This window comes from Otolemur garnettii, unplaced genomic scaffold (genome assembly GCF_000181295.1).
Source record: "Otolemur garnettii isolate 467f Iridium unplaced genomic scaffold, OtoGar3 scaffold00017, whole genome shotgun sequence".
In the NCBI taxonomy this organism is placed as follows: Eukaryota; Metazoa; Chordata; class Mammalia; order Primates; family Galagidae; genus Otolemur; species Otolemur garnettii.
The window spans coordinates 8303321-8321556 of NW_003852412.1; the positions used below are offsets into that span (position 1 = coordinate 8303321).

The 18236-nt window shown below is 43.6% G+C and overlaps 1 protein-coding gene across 1 annotated transcript in view; it reads left to right on the top strand.

The window, feature by feature from the left end:
• The window catches only part of ARHGEF28 (Rho guanine nucleotide exchange factor 28), a 122770-nt gene extending 116001 nt beyond the window's left edge, over positions 1 to 6769 (top strand). Inside the window, exon 28 of the mRNA XM_003785909.3 lies at positions 6606 to 6769. Coding sequence (XP_003785957.1) covers positions 6606 to 6769 — 164 coding nt within the window. The remainder of the gene's footprint in view (positions 1 to 6605) is intronic.
• Positions 6770 to 18236: the final 11467 nt, after the last annotated feature.

Below are 18236 nucleotides of genomic sequence, written 5' to 3' on the forward strand. Positions count from 1 at the left end.
ATGGCTCTGTAACAGCGGTGCACTGCTGCTTGGGAGAAGCAAGAGTGTGAGAATGAGATGAGTTCAAGTTCAGGGAGTGGAGAGAACTGATGAATCATAGCTGCGTGTCTCCTGTTAGTATTAGCTCATCTTCATTTTATTGATGGCTTTAATTGCTATACTGCCTCTCAGCATTACTTATATTTCCAATTTAGACTATTCTGAATAGTCTATTCTTAATAGTCTGTATTAAATACTTATAAAAAATTCTAACTCTCACACTTAAAAAAATTAGCACAGTTTGGTTTTTCTTAAGAGACAGGGTCTCATTTTATTGCTCTCGGCAGAGTGCTGTGGTGCCACAGCAACCTCCAGCTCCTGGGCTTAGGTGATTCTCCTGCCTCAGCCTCCTGAGTAACTGGGATCACAGGCACCTGACAAAACACCCAGCTTTTTGTGTGTGTGTGTGTTTGGCCAGGGCCGGGCTCAAATCCTCCACCCTCAGTATGTGGAGCCGGCGCCCTACTCACTGAGCCACAGGCGCTGCCCCACAGTTTGGTTTTTTAACTTTTCAGATTTATACATGTACACCACACATATACACACGCACACACACGCACACACACACACCATCCCAAAGCATTCTTCACTTATTTTATTTCAGGTGCAGGATTGGTATGTGAGGAATAGAAAGGAGACTCATAATACTAATTTTGGTTGTTTGCTTCAGATGTTAACCCCAGACTGATATTCATGCCAGAGCCTCACATCCTGTTTGTGGCTCACTATGGAAAATTGAGTTGAATAAAATTAGGGACAGAGACCAATTTTCCTTTGCTCTGAAGATTCCTCGAGCTCTGTTCAATAAATGTTTTTCATTAGAAGGAAAATGTTGTGCCTTAATGCTCCTGAGAAAAAATAGTGATTGCCAGTAATGCCATCAGGAAACGATTTTTTAAATGTTTCAAAGCGTAAGCATGAATCAATCACTAAATAGGGAATACAACTTATTTTGCAGACTTGGAACATTAATGATAAAATCCTTTTTTTTTAAAGGAAGAGTTATTCTAGGAAAGTGTGAATTTCAATTTTAGGAACATGCACAAGGGATACAGCAATAAGAGTTACAAGTCAGAACACTTGATTGAAATAAACAAGAACAGAGCCAAGGCTCAGAAGACACGCAGTTATGTTCTGTGACCTTTGCTGGGGAGGATGGAACGGGATAAGACACGGTGAGGGTGGAACAATGCGTCATGAGTGATCGCAGCAGCAGACTAAACATGCTTTGCACAGCCCTGGGCTCCGGGTGTCTGGCCGTTAGGTACACTCGTGAGCTAAATTCAGACCTTGACAGTTGATGTTTATGATAAAAGTTATACTGGTACTTTTAGATTTAAGTAAAACTTATGCTTAAAAATGATCATGATTTAAAATGCTTTTCTATTTAAAAAAATCATAAAAAGGCAATGATTAATGAAACATTTTAACATTGTAGACAACCCTTTTCTATTATACTTGTCAACAAACCTGTTATTTATAATTAACTCCTTTAAAATATGCTGTTCATAGGACAGGGATCAAGTGCAGAGTTTCATTGTGAATATTATCTGCCAGTCATAAATCCCCCAGTTCTGTCCTTTGAGGACTGTATGTGGGCACACCTGGAGTATGTACTGTAAGGAAGACTGAAGCTACAGGACTGGGACACCTGTCACAGTTACCTTAAAAGCATGATTTTAAATGCACCTTCAGATGATAAAATTGATTGCATTTCTTGAGTATAAAGCGGGTTAAAGAATGCAATCCTTTTGTGTACCTCTAGGATGTTATTTGGTGGATCCTGGGCCCAAATACAAATGTTCAAATTCACCCGGTACCATACAGGATGGACATAAAGTTTGTGTGTAATTGACTATGTTAACCTGTTTTAAGTTGCACACAAACTTTCTGTCTACCCTTCAGAAGAAATTTAAGAGGCTTTACAGCTTTTCAGTTCAATCCTGCACAAACTGAAGCCCAGAGAAGGGAAATGACTCGCCCAAGGTCACATTTCACCTCGTGGTTTAAAAGATGTCACTCACTTCACAGTTCAGGAGGCACTTTTTTTTTTGAGACAGAGTCTCACTTTGTTGGCCTGGGTAGAGTGCTGTGGCATCACAGCTCACAGCAACCTCCAACTCCTGGGCATAGGCTATTCTCTTGCCTCGGCCTCCCGAGCAGCTGGGACCACAGGTGCCCGTCACAACGCCTAGCCATCTTCTGTTGCAGTTTGTCTGGGACCAGGCTCAAACGTGGCACCCTTGGTACATGGGGCTGGCACCCTACCCACTGAGACACAGACGCCTTTGTTTTAAATATGCATGTGTGACGTTAGGATGTGTTTTATATGCTGAGTATATAGTTTCGATCTTGAAAATAGCCAATTATCCAGTTGACTCAAAAGAAGAGAAGGCTGATTCTCTTCATTGTTAGTTATTTAGTAGATATTTCAATGTTGGGTGAGTAATGTGTAAAAGTGACAAATGACAATGTCGACCAGCAGGTTGCAACGCAGGGTTAAAGACTGGAAGATTCAGGGAACTTTCTGGCTTCAGTGCTCCCTGCACCCATGTCCCTTAGTAGCAGGGGGATTTTCTGGCCCAAGGGCCCACAAGAAAAAGGACTGGTGCCAGCCAAAATGCAGATACCTATAATGTTGTTGTTGTTGTTGTAGTTTTGGCCAGGGCAGGGTTTGAACCCACCACCTCTGGCATATGGGGCTGATGCCCTATTCCTTGAGCCATAGGCACTACCCAGATATCTATAATGTTTAAAAACTAATGAAATATGAAGAGACTAACTTAGACCCCCATGGTGGTCCTTATAATGTAAATATGGAAATTTCTTGTGGAGGAAAATATTTTAGTGTGTTAACAAAAGCTTGGTTATGTAGCAGGGAAAAAAATCACTGAACCAAGATTCCACTTTTCCATTTGGTTTAGCCAGACTTTGGGTCATTTATGTGTTTCAGCTTATGGGTCCTTATTTTAAGGGTAGTAATACTCACTCTGTTTAGTTTCCAGAGATACCGTAAAGATCAAGTTATTTCTTTTACGTCAAGAGTGAAAGTTATGTTGAGACACTTGGTTGAAGGGTACTTTGTAGTTTGAAGTTTTGTTTTATTATAATACTATCTGGGTTTTAGTTGACCAAATTATGATAGTATTGATATTTCTTTGCTTGTTAAAAATAAGGTATTCCACTTCATGCCCATCAGTTTTATAAGCATTTTGATCACAAATGGAATTGGATGATTAATTTTACTCCCCGAGAATTCTGCTTTCTGAATCAGCGAGGCTTAATTTTAACAAATGATTTTTCAATTTAGCGTTCCGTGTGATGGTCATACTCTCAAGGGTGGGAAGTGTGGACAAGGTGGCCGGCCTTGAGAAGCGTGCCGTTGTTGTGCTGGAGTTCTCGCAGTGCTGAAATGAAGTAATAAAATCAGAAATCACAGAACAGTTTCTTATTTCAAAGACAGACAGCCTGACCTTGGCTTCATAGCTCAGGTAGAAACCAAGAAGGAACACGGAGGAGGAAATTGAGTTCCCCTCCAGGTGACACACAACCAGAACAACATCCAGTAATACATCTGGAATTACAATGGGGGCCATTTACCTTTGGACCCAACAGGCTCTCCCCTAGAAACGTTTCTCTCCTTGACTCTCCTTCTCATTTTGAAAAGCTCTGATTAAGCCTCTACATTTCCACTACACAACTCCCAACACACGCACACACACCCCTTATACTTTCCTGGTTCTCTGTTTTCCTGAACTAGAGCCTACAATTTAACTTAAAAGAATTCTTCCTCACACACATTGGGTTGTTTGGCTCTTTTTGAACACGGCTTCCTTTGAAGTCACCCAGGGGACTTTCCAGATACCTACACTCACCAGTGTTTTGAATTTTTTGCTGCCTGTTTCACACCCCAGAGGAAGGAAGCTTACCGGGATTAAGGGCTTCCAGTGTGCCTGGAATTGTCCCATTTGTCAGCAGTCACCTCCCAGCTGCCTCATTCCACGAATTATTTTTCATTCTCCATGTAGTAATTCTTGTGCCAGGCTGGACCTTGTGTTGGCAAGGGGGCAGCACCGTCAGGGCACAGGTGACATCCTCAGTCCATAGCATCTACAAATGAGTATTTTGAGGGGTGTGTGTGTGTGTTTTTAAATTTGTATAATATTCAACATCAGCAGTTTATCTGGAAGTATTTGTCTTTAAAACTGAAGTGGCTTCATTCAATGGCTGGGAAAAGGAATTGGGCCTGTGAATGTGTGGTGGGATTACAGGTAGGCATACTTTGTCCCCCAAGTGGTGAAATGGGATGGAGAGCATGGTCGCTGGATTTGTAGTGTTGCCCTTACGGTGCAAGCATTGCCTGGGGGTGTCTGTGTCTGCCTGATGAAATGAGAGAAATTCCTGGTTCTGCAGTAATTGCAATGTCAGTTTTGAGAAGCTCAGAATCCCCTTTTTTCCTTCCTTCCTCCTTCCCTCCCTTCGTTTCTTTTTGTTGACACTTCAAAATGTTATATTTAAGGAAGGGAAAGTATTATTAAATATCCAGGATCTGTTTGTTTGTTTTGAGACAGAGTCTCAAGCTGTCACCCTGGATAGAGTGCTGTGGCGTCACAGCTCACAGCAACTTCAAACTCTTGGGCTCAGGTGATTCTCTTGCCTCAGCCTCCCAAGTAGCTGAGACTACAGGTGCCTGCCACAGTGCCCAGCTATTTTTGTTGTTGTTGTGGTTGTGGTTGTCATTTTTGTTTTAGCTGGCCCAGGCTGGGTTTGAACTGGCCAGTCTCGGTGTCTGTGGCTGGCATCTTACCCACTGAGCTACGGGCACCGCCAAATATCCAGGATCTGTTAATTCAGAAAAGTTGGTCAAGCCATTTCCAGCACAATGAGAAATGAGGGTTCTGGGTAACTGGAGCAGAGGAGCAGAGCATCTCTGTGTGGTGACGGCCCTCCAAGTTCCATCTAGATTACTTCTTAGCTATCTGGTGTAGGCTTTAACTAACCTAAGCCTAATTTCCCAACCTGTGAAGTGTGGGTTACAACATTTTGATGTGTAAAGAGATAATGAAAGTATGAGATCTGGGACAGTTCAAAGCACTCTAGAAATGGGGTGGTGCCAGGCATCTTCAGGGGCTGTTTTCAGTCATTAGTCTGAGGTACGGGATTTGGAGTCAGGGTCAGTAGAATCCAGACACCCCACTGGAAGTGAGTTTTTTTGTTTGTTACCATTGGTGTCTAGAGGGTCAGGGATGGCCTAAGCTTTGAGCAGAGATGGTGTGCGGCTTCACCCCTCAGCTCTGCTCTGCCGCCCCCCTCTCCTCCAGGGTCCTCCTTTGCTGCAGAGCACAGTTCAGCCCTTGACACCATCCCTCAGGGGACCTTTGTGTACTTCCTGTGGCCCTCATGACCCTCCCCCATGGGCCTGAGGTGCAGCAAAGGCCACCACCAAAGATGGAGCCTGGTGGGGACATTTTGCCCTTCATTCCTGCCGAATCGTGCTTACTACCTTCTCTGGCAACTGAAGATCCTTGTCAGGAGGGCAAAGCTGACAAGCAGTTTGTCATTAGACTGCCACAGTTCGTGTTTCCATGTAAATAAGGGAGACTTGGAGTAACATGCGGCTGAGGTCATAATGGCCTCTTCGTAATGGCTGAGAGAAGAACTTGAGGGCTTGAGGGCTGCCTGCCCTCCTGACACCTGGACCTCCCTGACGCCTCTGCTTTTTGCTCCAACAGAAGCTGGCTATTTGTCATTTTTCCAGATGCCCAAGCCTTGGGAAGGGTGGTTGGTGGAATCAATACAGAGAATATGGTTTGCAGCAAGCAGCTTTCTTTCCTGAAGTCAAATCCCCCTTTGTTTCTCCTTTAAGCCATAATATTAGAAGGCTTCACCAGGAAAAGGAGAATACACAGTGCCCTGCTGTTGCTAGGTAACCAGAAAAAAAATCTCCGATTCAGTCACAGTCGAGAGTGGCATGATTTTCCCCAGGAACCGCTACTCTTGCTCAGGAACTTGTGTAGTGTTAACAGATTCGTATAATGGGGAGGCTGGAGGCTCTTCCTCCTCCTTGAACTTCTTCCTCCCCACCCCTTGCCTAGCTCAGTGAAGTCCCTGAAATGTTATCTGAGTCTTGAGGTGAATCCTTGACTTCAAGATATTCCGAGGGAAGGTCCTGTGCAGATGTAAATACGGTTTATTACACACTGGAACATACACTGGAGCGGGACTATGTACTGTATTTCCAAGGCGGCCACCCATTTTAAAAAATAAATGGGCACCCCCTTCTCAGCAGCAGCAATGACTTAACCTCTTGTGAATGATACCCAGTCTTTCTTCGCTTTACCCTTCTCTGGGAGTATTCTGTAAAAGCGTCTGTAGCCCCAGGAGACATGTATGCACCCAGCTGTTGACTAAAACGTTAGTTAGTTGTTCCGTTCCTCCCCCTGGGCTTGGCCCTTCTCTCTGTGGCTCTTTGGGCACTGCATTTCCTAATCTTAGAGAGCTCCGAGTCTGAGACCTGAGACCGGTCCCCTGACCGTCCTGTAACCTGTGCTGTCTGTCTTTTGCAGATTTGGATACCTCCCAGGCTGCGTCCCCAACCCCCCATGACTCATACTCACCCCACCCTCCGCTGCAGACATTCATAACAGAAGCAAAGCTCAATCTACAGACAACGACCAGACAAGACGGGGAAATTGGAGATGGAGCCGAAGAAAATATTGTTTACCTCTAATTGTGTTGTCATTTTTCCAAACTAAACAAAACACTGGCACTTTGGGGAGAAACTTTTTTTTTTCCCCATTCCCTATGTGTGTATGATTGTCTATGTCCAAATTGCTTTCAGAATAATATTTACTGTTTCAGGGGGCGTGAGGCTAATAATTAAGTTATTGAAAGCAGCCCTGTTTATATAATCTTTAACTTATCACACCTAATTTCAGATTTCTGGGGAAGAAACTAACTTGAATAAGTTGAAGTGTTTTAGAAGGTTTTTGGACCCTACAGTAAAATTCCACATTGCAATTTCCACCATCTCATCTGGACTTCAAGTCTTTTAAGATCTCAGTGATTCAATTTGGATTTAAAGAGTGATATGCCCAAAGGATGAACTTTCATAGTCCCTTGCTTATCAATAGTAGCCTCAGCCCCCCAAAAGGCAGAGCAGGATGTGGGAAAGGCCATATCTCAGCTAGTTTTCATGTGCTAATGTCTTTGGGGGGCATCAGAGGTGGTCATCTGTTCTAGTCAATCAACCAAGGTGTCCTGCCAGGCATCTGTTGTGATTGGTTGGCCACTATGCCAGAGACACAGTCTGGACACACTCAGGACCTGAACCACATGCTTTGCAGATACTTTCTCTGTCCTTATGCTGGCTGAGGGGGTCAAGGCGAAGTTCAGCATCACCTTTGAACACAGCCCAGAGGCCTGGAGCCCCCTGCAGGTCGGTTTTGATGTAAATAGTGAAACTCCTTTGGAGGCCTCCTGTCTGTCAGCTGGCTTGTCCCTGCTGGCACCTGTCCCACCATCAGCTACCACTCACTGGAAGGAACGCTTCCCGGGAGGGTTTTGAAGACAAAAACTGCTCACTCTTGGTGAAGACTGCGCCTGGACATACTTCTCCACTCCACAAAGGACAACTGGTACATCTTGCCTTTAGAGCAATATTGGTCTCTGTGTGAGAACCCAGGAAATACTTTCATCTGGCTCAGAATAACTTGTATATGTTTTGGTGTCAATAAATATCTTTTACCTCATTATTTTACTTTGCAATTTTAATATTAAGTGTAGGACCATAATAAAACATTTCACACACAGAGTCATTCTTTTGAAAAGTGAAAATAAAGGAGGCCTATTAAATTCATTTAAAATTGTAGCCCTACTGGGAGAGAGATGTGATAGAAAGGGGAAAAATTTTACCCAGATCCCATTTTTTTTTTCTTCATAAAGTTGCTGGTTTTTTAATCTACACTTTCACTTTGGCAAACCATAACTTAATTTTTTAAAAAAGCCTTTTCTAGGGCACTGTTTCTCTGACTTGTGCTGTTTCTGGCAACTTTTGTCATAATTACATTAAAAAGTTTAAGCTGGGCCTGGTCTAGCACTCTGGAAAGCTGAGGTGGGAGGATTTCTTGAGCTCAGGAGTTTGAGGCCAGCCCGAGCCAGAGAAAGACCCCATCTCTACCTAAAATAGAAAAATCAGCCAGGCATTATGGCAGGACCCTGTAGTCCCAGCTACTTAGGAGACTAAGGCAGGAGGCTCACTTGAACTGAGGAGTTTGAGGTTGCTATGAGCTAGACTGATGCCAGGGCACTCTAGCCTGGGGCACTGAATGAGACTCTGTCTCAAAAAAGAAAGGTTAGTGATTAATCTTTTCACAGAATAGATGTGACTTATTAAAATTCTAGTCAATAACTTCACCTCCAAGCTGAACTAAATTCTAAGATATGTCTTTTATTCCTAAAATATCTATTATAGAAAGAGAAATCTGCTTTTCCTCCTTCTTGAATAAAGTCTGTCCCATAATCCTATATCTCTTGAATGAAACAGGTACATATATTTTGGTCTGAATCTTTGCTCCAATAAGTATAAATGTCTTCTTTTTTTCATGACTGGATATAGAAATAGTGAAAATATGTGAAGATGTTCAAAATCTTTATGAGGTTCTTTAAAAATATGTGTGCTCAGCCAATTTTCAAGTCCTACAAATTTGGGGTCTTCACATAGTCTCCCTGGGAAAGCCTGGGCATTTTTGAGATACCTATATTTGTAGATGCCTCTTGGTAATTCTCTTATGTAATGTGGCTTTTCAATAGAACATAACTAAACTGCAAAGCTTTCCTGCTCAGTTCTTCCTTTTGGCTTTGTCCTCATTATGTAATGAGCTCAGACCCTGCTATAGTCTGAGAGTTTGTATCCCCCCAAGTTCATAATCACCAATGCGTTGGTTTAAGGAGGTAAGGCTTTTGCAAGGTGATTAGATCATGAGGGCAGAGTCCTCAGGAATTGCATTACTGCCCTTACGCAAGAGGCCTCAGAGAGCTGCCTTGCCCCTCCACCACATGGAGGATACGGCAAGAAGACACCTCTTGTGAATCAGAAAGTGGGCCCTCACCAGGCACCAAAGCTGCTGGCACCTTGCAGCTTTGATCTTGGACTTCCCAGTCTCCAAGTCTTCTCTAAGTAAGTTTCTAAGCCACCTCGTTTATAGTGTATTGTTGTAGCAGCCCAAACAGATTAAGACAGGTCTCAAGAGAGAGTCAGTGTGACTCCACTGCAAATTGTCAAATCCTAAGAGAAGGCCACTCTACTTCTGATGATCATAAATGAGGTTCCTCCAAAGGGGATCTACTTTGCCCACCAAGTTAAGAACTTTTGAAAAAAACCAAACCATCCCTTTAGAGATTTGTTCTGGAAAGAAAAGCAATAATTTTTGCTTTGTCCCTTCCAAGCTGCGTGAACTTATACCTCATCTCATTTAGAGTCCAGCTACTCTGCGTTTCATCAGGACTGCATAATTGCTGGAATCGTGCAACACTTCCCAGCCCACTCACAGTTGAAGCCTTGTTCATTCAGAAAAGGGTGAAAACACTTGCTGTTTTTATAGCAAAGGGGTGTGTGTGTGAGTTATGTAAGGGGGAGAATATGAGCATAATTAAATTATGGAGTGAGAAGTAAAAAGGAATATGTAATATATATTTCCTCCTGTGGCCTAGGAGCACCTTTCAAACTCAGAACCAACCTGAGGTCATTAATATCCAAGCCCTCTGCCTTTCCCGTTGAGAGGCAGCAAAGCATGGCAGTTGAGAGTGTAGATTCTGGGGCCAGACGTATCATTTGGTGGCTGTGTGTCCTTGGCGTGTTAGTTCACCTCTGTCTAGCTCAGTTTCCTTATGTGTAAAACAAGAGTGATCACCTTATGGAACTGTTCCAATATTAAGTGATTAATATGTGCAATGTGCTTAGAACAAAGCCTGGGGCATAGTAATGCCTCAATACATGCTGGCTATTATCATATCATTAAGAAATAGTTTAATAATTGCTCAGCCTGGACCTGGTCTTCGGGCAGATTGCTTCTGCACCGCCAGCAACAGTGAATAGGGAATTTGGCTGGAGATCGTTAGACACAAGACTGGGCTAAGGTTCCATAGGTTCGCTTTCAACTCATTTGTATCTCTAAATCTCTTAACTCATGTCCAATAAACATTTACCAGCTTTCTGCTAAAAGCAAAGCTCTCTGTTGGGTGCAAAGTAAAGAGGAGCAGGCCAGCAACGATAAACAAACCTAGGGCCCACAAAACAGCATCGTAAGTGGAGAGGGAAAAAGAGAAAGGCAAGCCCCCACGTTGCTCTTCTGCCTCCACCTCCCCTCTTTAACCTACCACTTAGGGCTGTGTGGAGAGTGGAAAAGAACAAAAAGGGGGGACCCATGGAAGGAAGATTCCAGAATGGTCTTATGAGAGTTTACTGTGTTCTTTCCTGACTGCCTCTCATGCACAGATGTCCATGTACCAGTGTGAGAGAGGCAGTAAAAAGATGAGGAAAAGCCAAACAAACCTGGGCTCTGCCTATGAATCTCTCCCAAGGCCACAGGGTTGCACCGTTCATCTTGTAGGTAATAGTGCCCCAGAGCACCCAGGCTGTAGACTCCAATGTGAATGGGAAACTTCTGGAGTTGTACAATCCTGCAACATAGCCTTCTGAGCTGAGTTTGCTTACCTATGGAACAGGGATATGATGGCTTAGGGGGCTGTGTGAGAAAAGTGAACAACTTCCAGCATGGTGCGTGGCATACAGGAAGCATTCTAAAAATGACAGCAGTTGTCTGACAGGGTAGGGCTAGAAAGAAGATTCTTGGACATGCTCAAGAATCAAAATAGATGGGGCGTCATTGCTTCAGTTCCTGTGTCTTGAGAGATTTCCAAGGTCAAAGCCTGCTGTTATGCTTCACTCAGAGTAAGAGCTTCACCATACTTACTGAATACGGGATGAATAGAAGAATGAGAGTCTTTGGAAATCTGAGATCAAACAGTTGATAGAACTGGAATTAGAACCCGATCTGTTACATTTCCATGACTCTGGCTGGTGAGTTCAAAGCAGTCACTTCAACTTGATGATTGAACTTCATTTTGGGTGAAGTAACGTAAAAGGGAACTATGGCTCAGTAGTTCTGTAGAAGCTTCATGGCTGAGAAATTTCAACATGCCATTAATTGAATCCTAGTTTAGCCTACCAATAAACTCTTAGAAAAGAAAAAAAGTCAGAACTTTTAGATACTACCAGCAGCCAAGGGTCTCATAACAACTGCCCAAGGATAAAGGATTAACTTGGCTAGAAAATAGGATGATTTTTGCTAATTTCACTAGATTCTATAGTTACACTGATGAACTGTCCCTTATAACTGCAAGAGCCCCAATTTCTACTCCCCAAGGGATGCCTCTTTTAGTCATAGGCCCGGTGACCACTATAAGCTCCTGACTCAATCCCACACAATACAGGGAAAAATTGTCCCCAGGACCACTGGAGAAAGTGTGGAAAGGCTCCCTTCTTGTTCAGAGACTCTATTGGGTGTCCCCATTTTATTTCATAAAAGGGACCTGATTTGTCTGCTTATGTGCATTTTTACTTACCCAAAAGTTTGTCCGAGTTCCCATCTTTTCTCTCCATAGTTTTGCGTTGTTCACCTCGTCATAGACGGAAGGGTAAGGGACAAGGGAGCTAGAATGCTGATGAATTGTTTACTTCTTGCAGGTCAAACATTTAATGATGGAAGCCCGTGTGGCCCGAATGCCACTGGCTTCATTTTTCCACGCTCTCTTACCTTTTCTTGCCCCCGCCACCTCCCTCCCCCCACCACGTATGTCTGAGCAGGTTTTCTGTGTAGTTGCCAGTGCTTAGTTTTACAATTTCTAACATAACAGCTTCAAATATAAACACAAACAGAGCCAGGAGCGGGGAGAGCATCTGCATCGGCCACGGAGCTGAAACAGCTCTCAGAAACGTGCTCCACATTTCCCTTGGCAGCGTCACGGCCTCCTTGGAAAGCCGTGGGCCACCTCTCTGCTGCTGGCAAGCTCTGATTTGGGTAAGACGCTGGCAGGTGCCAGCAGAGGACAATAGGCTTTTAATTAAGGTCTGTGGAGCCAAAGCTCAGGAAATACCTCCTGAAGAGTTTCTTTTAAACATTACCATTTCTGCTAACTGCCCCGCAGACAATAACTGTATACTCCGTCAAGGCAACCGTGATCATTAATCTTGTGCTGTACAGGAATTGCTTGTAACAGAAAGGTAATGATGGGATTTTTTTTCTCATTATTTTTTCCTCTTTTCCCCCCATAGCTTGAAAAGATTGGTATTCACTTCTTTTCCTAGTTTGGGGCAGTCGTTTTTACTACGATGCTGCTGAATGTGATCGTATAACTTGATATTTCCAGGCAAACACCCTCCGTGCAAAGGTCTCATTACATCTGACACTAGAATGAATGTAAACCTATTTTGGTAATGGCCAGATTTTAAGTCACTCACTCAGAGGAAGATTTTCTAATGTGGAGTCTGAGCCTGTTAAGCATCGTTGCTATGGAGACTGCGTGAGAGTTGGATTAATTAAGGCCCAAACAGATGTTCTGAAGTGTGCAGAATGCACTGTTTTCTGTTAGTAATTAAAGAGGGTATGTGTGTACGTGAGAGGGGAGAAAAACTAGAGACAATCAGAGACAAAGCAGACAGACAGATGTGCTTGGCGCTGGACACGTACCCTTTCCCTCAGTGAAACTAACAGCTGATGACTCTGCTGACACTCCTCTCCTTTCTCCTCTACCCATGCCAGACAGAATAATTGCTTGAAATGGCCAAGCAGCCTTCCAGTCTTTCTTTCTTGATCTGATTTATAAGAGGCAAAGGAACATACAAAAACATGTTCTTGGATCAGTGGATTCAACCGACCCATCTGTCTGAACACTCAAAAATCAAACTGGACTGTCTAAATGGTTTTTAAACTACCTGGCAGGGAAGCCAAGTTTGCAGACTGGAGCTATATAAGTTGTCTAACCTGCTGGTAGTATTGTCATCAGTGAGTTAGTAGCCAAGAGAGAGAATGGCTGCCCAACTGCCGTGGCGAAATTGTCATGGGAATGCCTTCAAGACTAGAAAGTGGGTGAGACATCAGTCTGGCTTGAGTTTAATTTGGAGAATATTTGTTTCAGTTTGAAGTCAGTCTTTGATTTTTAATGCAGTGTATTCTATTTGCCCTTGAGTAAAATATTAGTATTAGGCTTAGGTCTGGGAGCTCAGCAAATTGGGTTACATGTGAATCCCACTTAGTGGCCCCAATGAGGACCATTCCCATGTTGCCTCCCCCTGGTTGGCAGGAAGTAGTTAATGGTTTGAAAATGCCTCAAGACTATTCTGCTGGGTTGGCAGCAATTTTGCTTGAACTGGTAGCTTTTGAAGCATGATCGTTTTTTCTTTGTCTCACAGCTGTGGAGGTGGGATTGTCTGAAAATGGGGAACCAAAAAGCATCACAGAAGTACTTTGTTTTCTGGGAGACAGTGTCCTAGTGGCTCAAACTTAGCCTCTCCCCATCCATAGTCCATGGAGGATGAGTCAGAATACGACAATGTAATGAAGAATTGAGTGGCCTGGGGGAGTCAACTAAGGGAGAATAGGAGAAAGCACATTCTCAACCAAAGCTTGTGTCTGATGCCTCTAATGAGTCTCACACACCCCCAGACATAACTTTTTCCCAGTCTTGCTAGGCATGCCCCTACATGTCACTAATTGCAGCCTGGCTCTGTGTGGGCTTCAGACTATGAATGGGACGAATGGGACAGTTTCTTTCTTTTTTCCTCTTTTTTACTAGGTAAAGGCTGCAGGTTGCTTCTCTTCCAATGTAGAGGATATCAGAAGCCTTTCAATTGTGCTTTTGAGAGCCACAAAGAGAGAGAAAGAGAAGAAATTAGATCACCATCTGGGAAAACTCAAGTTTGCATCTTCATTTTTGTTCAATTTATCACCATCTGGGGGAAAACTCAAGTTTGTATTTCATTTTTGTGTTGTCCTCTTACAGACAGGACCTGAAGCTATTCACCCTTAAACTTGACTGTTAACGCTGTTGGATTTTCCACTTCTCCTCCTATTTGGGGATTATCTCCACTTAGCTCACGGGGGAAAGTACTTAGTGAGGCTCTGGAAATAGAAAAGAGTGGCTCGGTGCCTGTGGCTCAAGTGGCTAAGGCGCCAGCCACATACACCTAAGGTGGCGGGTTCGAATCCCCAGCCCGGGCTTGCCAAACAACAATGTGGCTGCAACCCAAAAAAAAATGGCCAGGCGTTGCGGCGGGTGCCTGTAGTCCCAGCTACTTGGGAGGCTGGGGCAGGAGACTCGCCCAGGAGTTGGAGGTTGCTGTGAGCGTGATGCCATGGCACTCTACCCAGGGGGACAGCTTAAGGCTCTGTCTCAAAAAAAAAAAAAAAAGAAATAGAAAAGAGTAAAGAGTAGTATTTGCCTTTTGAATCATCTATGATTGGTTTTTACATCTCTGGTCAATAATAAGAAAAATGGCCTTTTAAAATGTAATTCTGTCAGTCATTTCCTTCTCCCCACCACACCTAGAAAAAGGAGAAAGTATATTCTGGGTAATTTGTTGACTCAAAAAGAAATTGGGGTGGTAGCAAAAACAAAAGTTTAAGGCCTTTGAAGGGACCTGTGTCAAATGCTTTAGTAAAAGAGCAGCAGTGGGAACCGTGAGACAAACGAGTGAAAATAGAGTCAGTACAGGGGGTAAGTTCAAGGGAATATTTATTTTTCCCCTAAATCACCAAATTTTGAGAAGTATTTTACTCTCAACAAAAGTTAGCATGCATTCTTTCTGTGTGTGTGTGATGTGCACACGCCGGTGAATGTGTGCACACCTGTCTGTATACATCCATGCGGTTGGTAGTCCCTTCAGTGTATTTGGTACCCTAAGAACCAGACTTTATTATTTTTCTTCCATATGCTCATCTGAGACCCAAAGCGCACAACTACCATGGTTTAGACACAAGCTACCATTCCTGTGTCTTCATCTTTAGGGTTGCTATAACAAAATACAACACCCCGGGAAGCTTATAAACAACACAATTCATTGTTCACAGTTCTGCAGACTGGGGAGTCTGAGATCAAAGCCATGGCAGATTCAGGGTCTGATGAGGGCTCCTTTCCCATTTCCTAGTTCATTGATGGTGGCTTCCAGCTGTGTCCTCACTTGGTGGAAGAGGCAAGGCAACTCTCTGGGTCTTGTTTTTTTTTAAGGGCAGAGCCCTCATGTCTAATCACCTCCCGAAGATTCCATGTCCTAATATTGTCACACGGGTGATTAGGGTTTCAACATATGAATTTGGGGGGACACAAACATTAACACCATACCACTCATAGGACCTTGAAGACAAGAAGCATAGAGAGAGTATACTGTATTTCTTACTAAGCCATTGGTCAGTGGTCCAGAATTTAGCCCTCTTTATCATCCATCTATCACCCACTCATCCAACACAAAGGTAATGGACACCTACCACGCCCAGGACTCTGCTTGACATGGGAACACAAGAAGATGTCTATCCCAAGAGAGCTGCCCTCCCAAGTCACCATTTATGGAGTCAAGGCCTGTATCAGCAAGAAAAGAACAACATAGTTTAAGCAGCACCACAAGGCAGTAGAAACCAGCGACAGAACAAGGAGCCCACCATGCACAGAGTTTCAGGAGTTGAAGAAATGGGGAAGCTCTGGGGAGGTGTGTGGAGACTGTGTGCCTGGCAAGTGCTTTAGTTTACTTTTTGTCCAGCCCTAGGATTTTGAACTTTTTGGTTTGATTTTGTCTCAAAAAATACCTTCAGGTGGCATTTAGAAGGGTATTTTTGGCTGTCATCGTAAGGGCAGAAAGATGTGATACCTTTTTTCACCCACTGCAAGGGTCCCTCCTGTAACACAAGACAGATTAACAAGAGAAGAGCATAATAGATTTGTTTAATCAAAATTGTATGTGACATGGGAAACTTCAGAAATGAAGACCCAAAGCCCAAGGAAAAACTGTCAATTTTCATGTTTAGGTTCAGTGAAGAATGAACAGCTGTGTAGAAATGTGATTGGACGAAAGGGTATAATCTAACAGCAACAGACCAAGGGGGAAACCCAGCAGAGCTTGCTTGTTCAAACTCTTCTTGGTCTCTGGTAGCATTCCTTCCTCCTGGGTATGGGGCAGTGTCCCTCTGAAATCAGGGTCTTCCAGGGAGAAGGGTGAGACCGACCTTTCTAGGTTTTCTGGCTTACTTTGGAGGGAGAGGAATTCTAGCTTCTATGACTTGCTTGGAAAGAAAAAGAAGGTCTGGAGCAGGCGTCCTCAAACTATGGCCCACAGGCCACACGTGGCCCGCCTAGGACATTTATCCCGCCCGCCGGGTGTTTTTGCTGCCGCTGCCTGTCCTGCTTAGCAGCTGACTCATCCCAGGGGCCCCCAGCCCGGCCCTCCAATAGTCTGAGGGACAGTGAACTGGCCCCCTGTTTAAAAAGTTTGAGGACCCCTGGTCTGGAGATAGAAGGAGAAAGTCTAAGAGAACTCTCTTCTGAGGTCCTTCCAGTCCCTTTCGTTTAAACTACTTAGCATGCCAAGGTGACATTCTTTGGGGTGTCATGTTCTGAGTCCCAACATAAGAATTCCTGTGAGGACAGAACTTTGATCTTTATGTTCTGCTCAAAAATTTCTTTCTAAGGGTGCCTGGTATATCACATCTATGAATAATAAAACCTCACTAAACAGGGTATATTAACTCAAAATAATATGGTTTGTTCCCCACCCTGATTCTGGTATAGCATCACATGAAAGATAGAAAGCCTGATCTGGACTCAGGCATTCCTCACCTATAACTCCGGATCTTTTAGACAAGTCCTAACTCTTCCAGACAAATCAAAGAATTCCTGATCCCACCTATGATTTGTAAGTCCCCCCCACCCCGGCTTTGGGATGTCCCACTTTTGCCAGCATACCCGTGTATTCCATCCAGAATTATAGTTTATCTATAATTCCTGTCTCCCCCAAATGTATAAAAACCAAACTGTAACCTAACCATGACAAGTCCACTTGTTCAAGATTCTTGAGCATGGCTCTGGGTCATGGTCCTCAAATTTGGCTCAGAATAAATCTCATCAAATTATTTCAGAGTTTGGATCTTTCTTTCTTTCTTTTTTTTTTTTTGTGAGATAGAGCCTCAAACTGTTACCCTGGGTAGAGTGCTGTGTCATCACAGCTTACAGCAACCTCCAACTCCTGGGCTCAAGGGAGTCTCCTGCCTCTGTCTCCCAAGTAGCTGGGACTACAGGTGACTGCCACAACACCCGGCTATTTTTTTGTTGCAGCTGTCATTGTTGTTTGGTGGCCTGGGCAGATTCGAACTCGCCAGCTCAGGTGTATGTGGCTGGCGCCTTAGCCGCTTGAACCACAGGCGCAGAGCCCAGTGTTTGGATTTTTCATTCACACCTGAAATTTAGTGGTCAGGAGAAACAGGGATTCTAAAGGTCCCGCAATGGATGGCCTTGTTCCAAGAACAGTTCTTAAACCCCAAATCCCATTGAGAAACACTGATCAAATTCCAGTGTTAGAATATTTTTAACAGTGTGGATTCAAAGGTGAGAAGGCATTTAGAAGTCTTTTATACTTTCTGAAAATTGGCTATTTATAGATACCAAGAATTTGGAGCCTGTTGAGATTTTTTAACCGGAGTTCAGATTTTCAAGGAGAGTATGATCAAAATTCAAAGAGGAACCTCAGTGCAAGCATCCTTAGAATAATAATTCCCTTAACATTGTCAACCAAAAAGTGATAGGACCGACACAAAGCCAAAGTTAATGAGGCTCTGACATTCTTAAAAAACACATTCTAACTTTAGCTGACATTCACATTAAAAAGCCCAGCGGTGTGGCAGAGAGCTGATTGATTTGGAAAGCGTGGCCGAGATAATGAGGGCTCTGCCATGCTTTTCCTGGTGATGGGTAACAAATGATCTCTTCCTGGCCAAAAGCGAAGAAGATGAGGCAGCTTCTGTGTTTGAACTGCAGGAATTTGCATGGCATTGAGACTAAAAAGTCATTCAAATACTGCTCTTCTGCTCAGTATAGCAGTATTTTCCTATTAACCTTGATAATGAAACAGGAAAAAGACCCTGGTAGGCATTTCA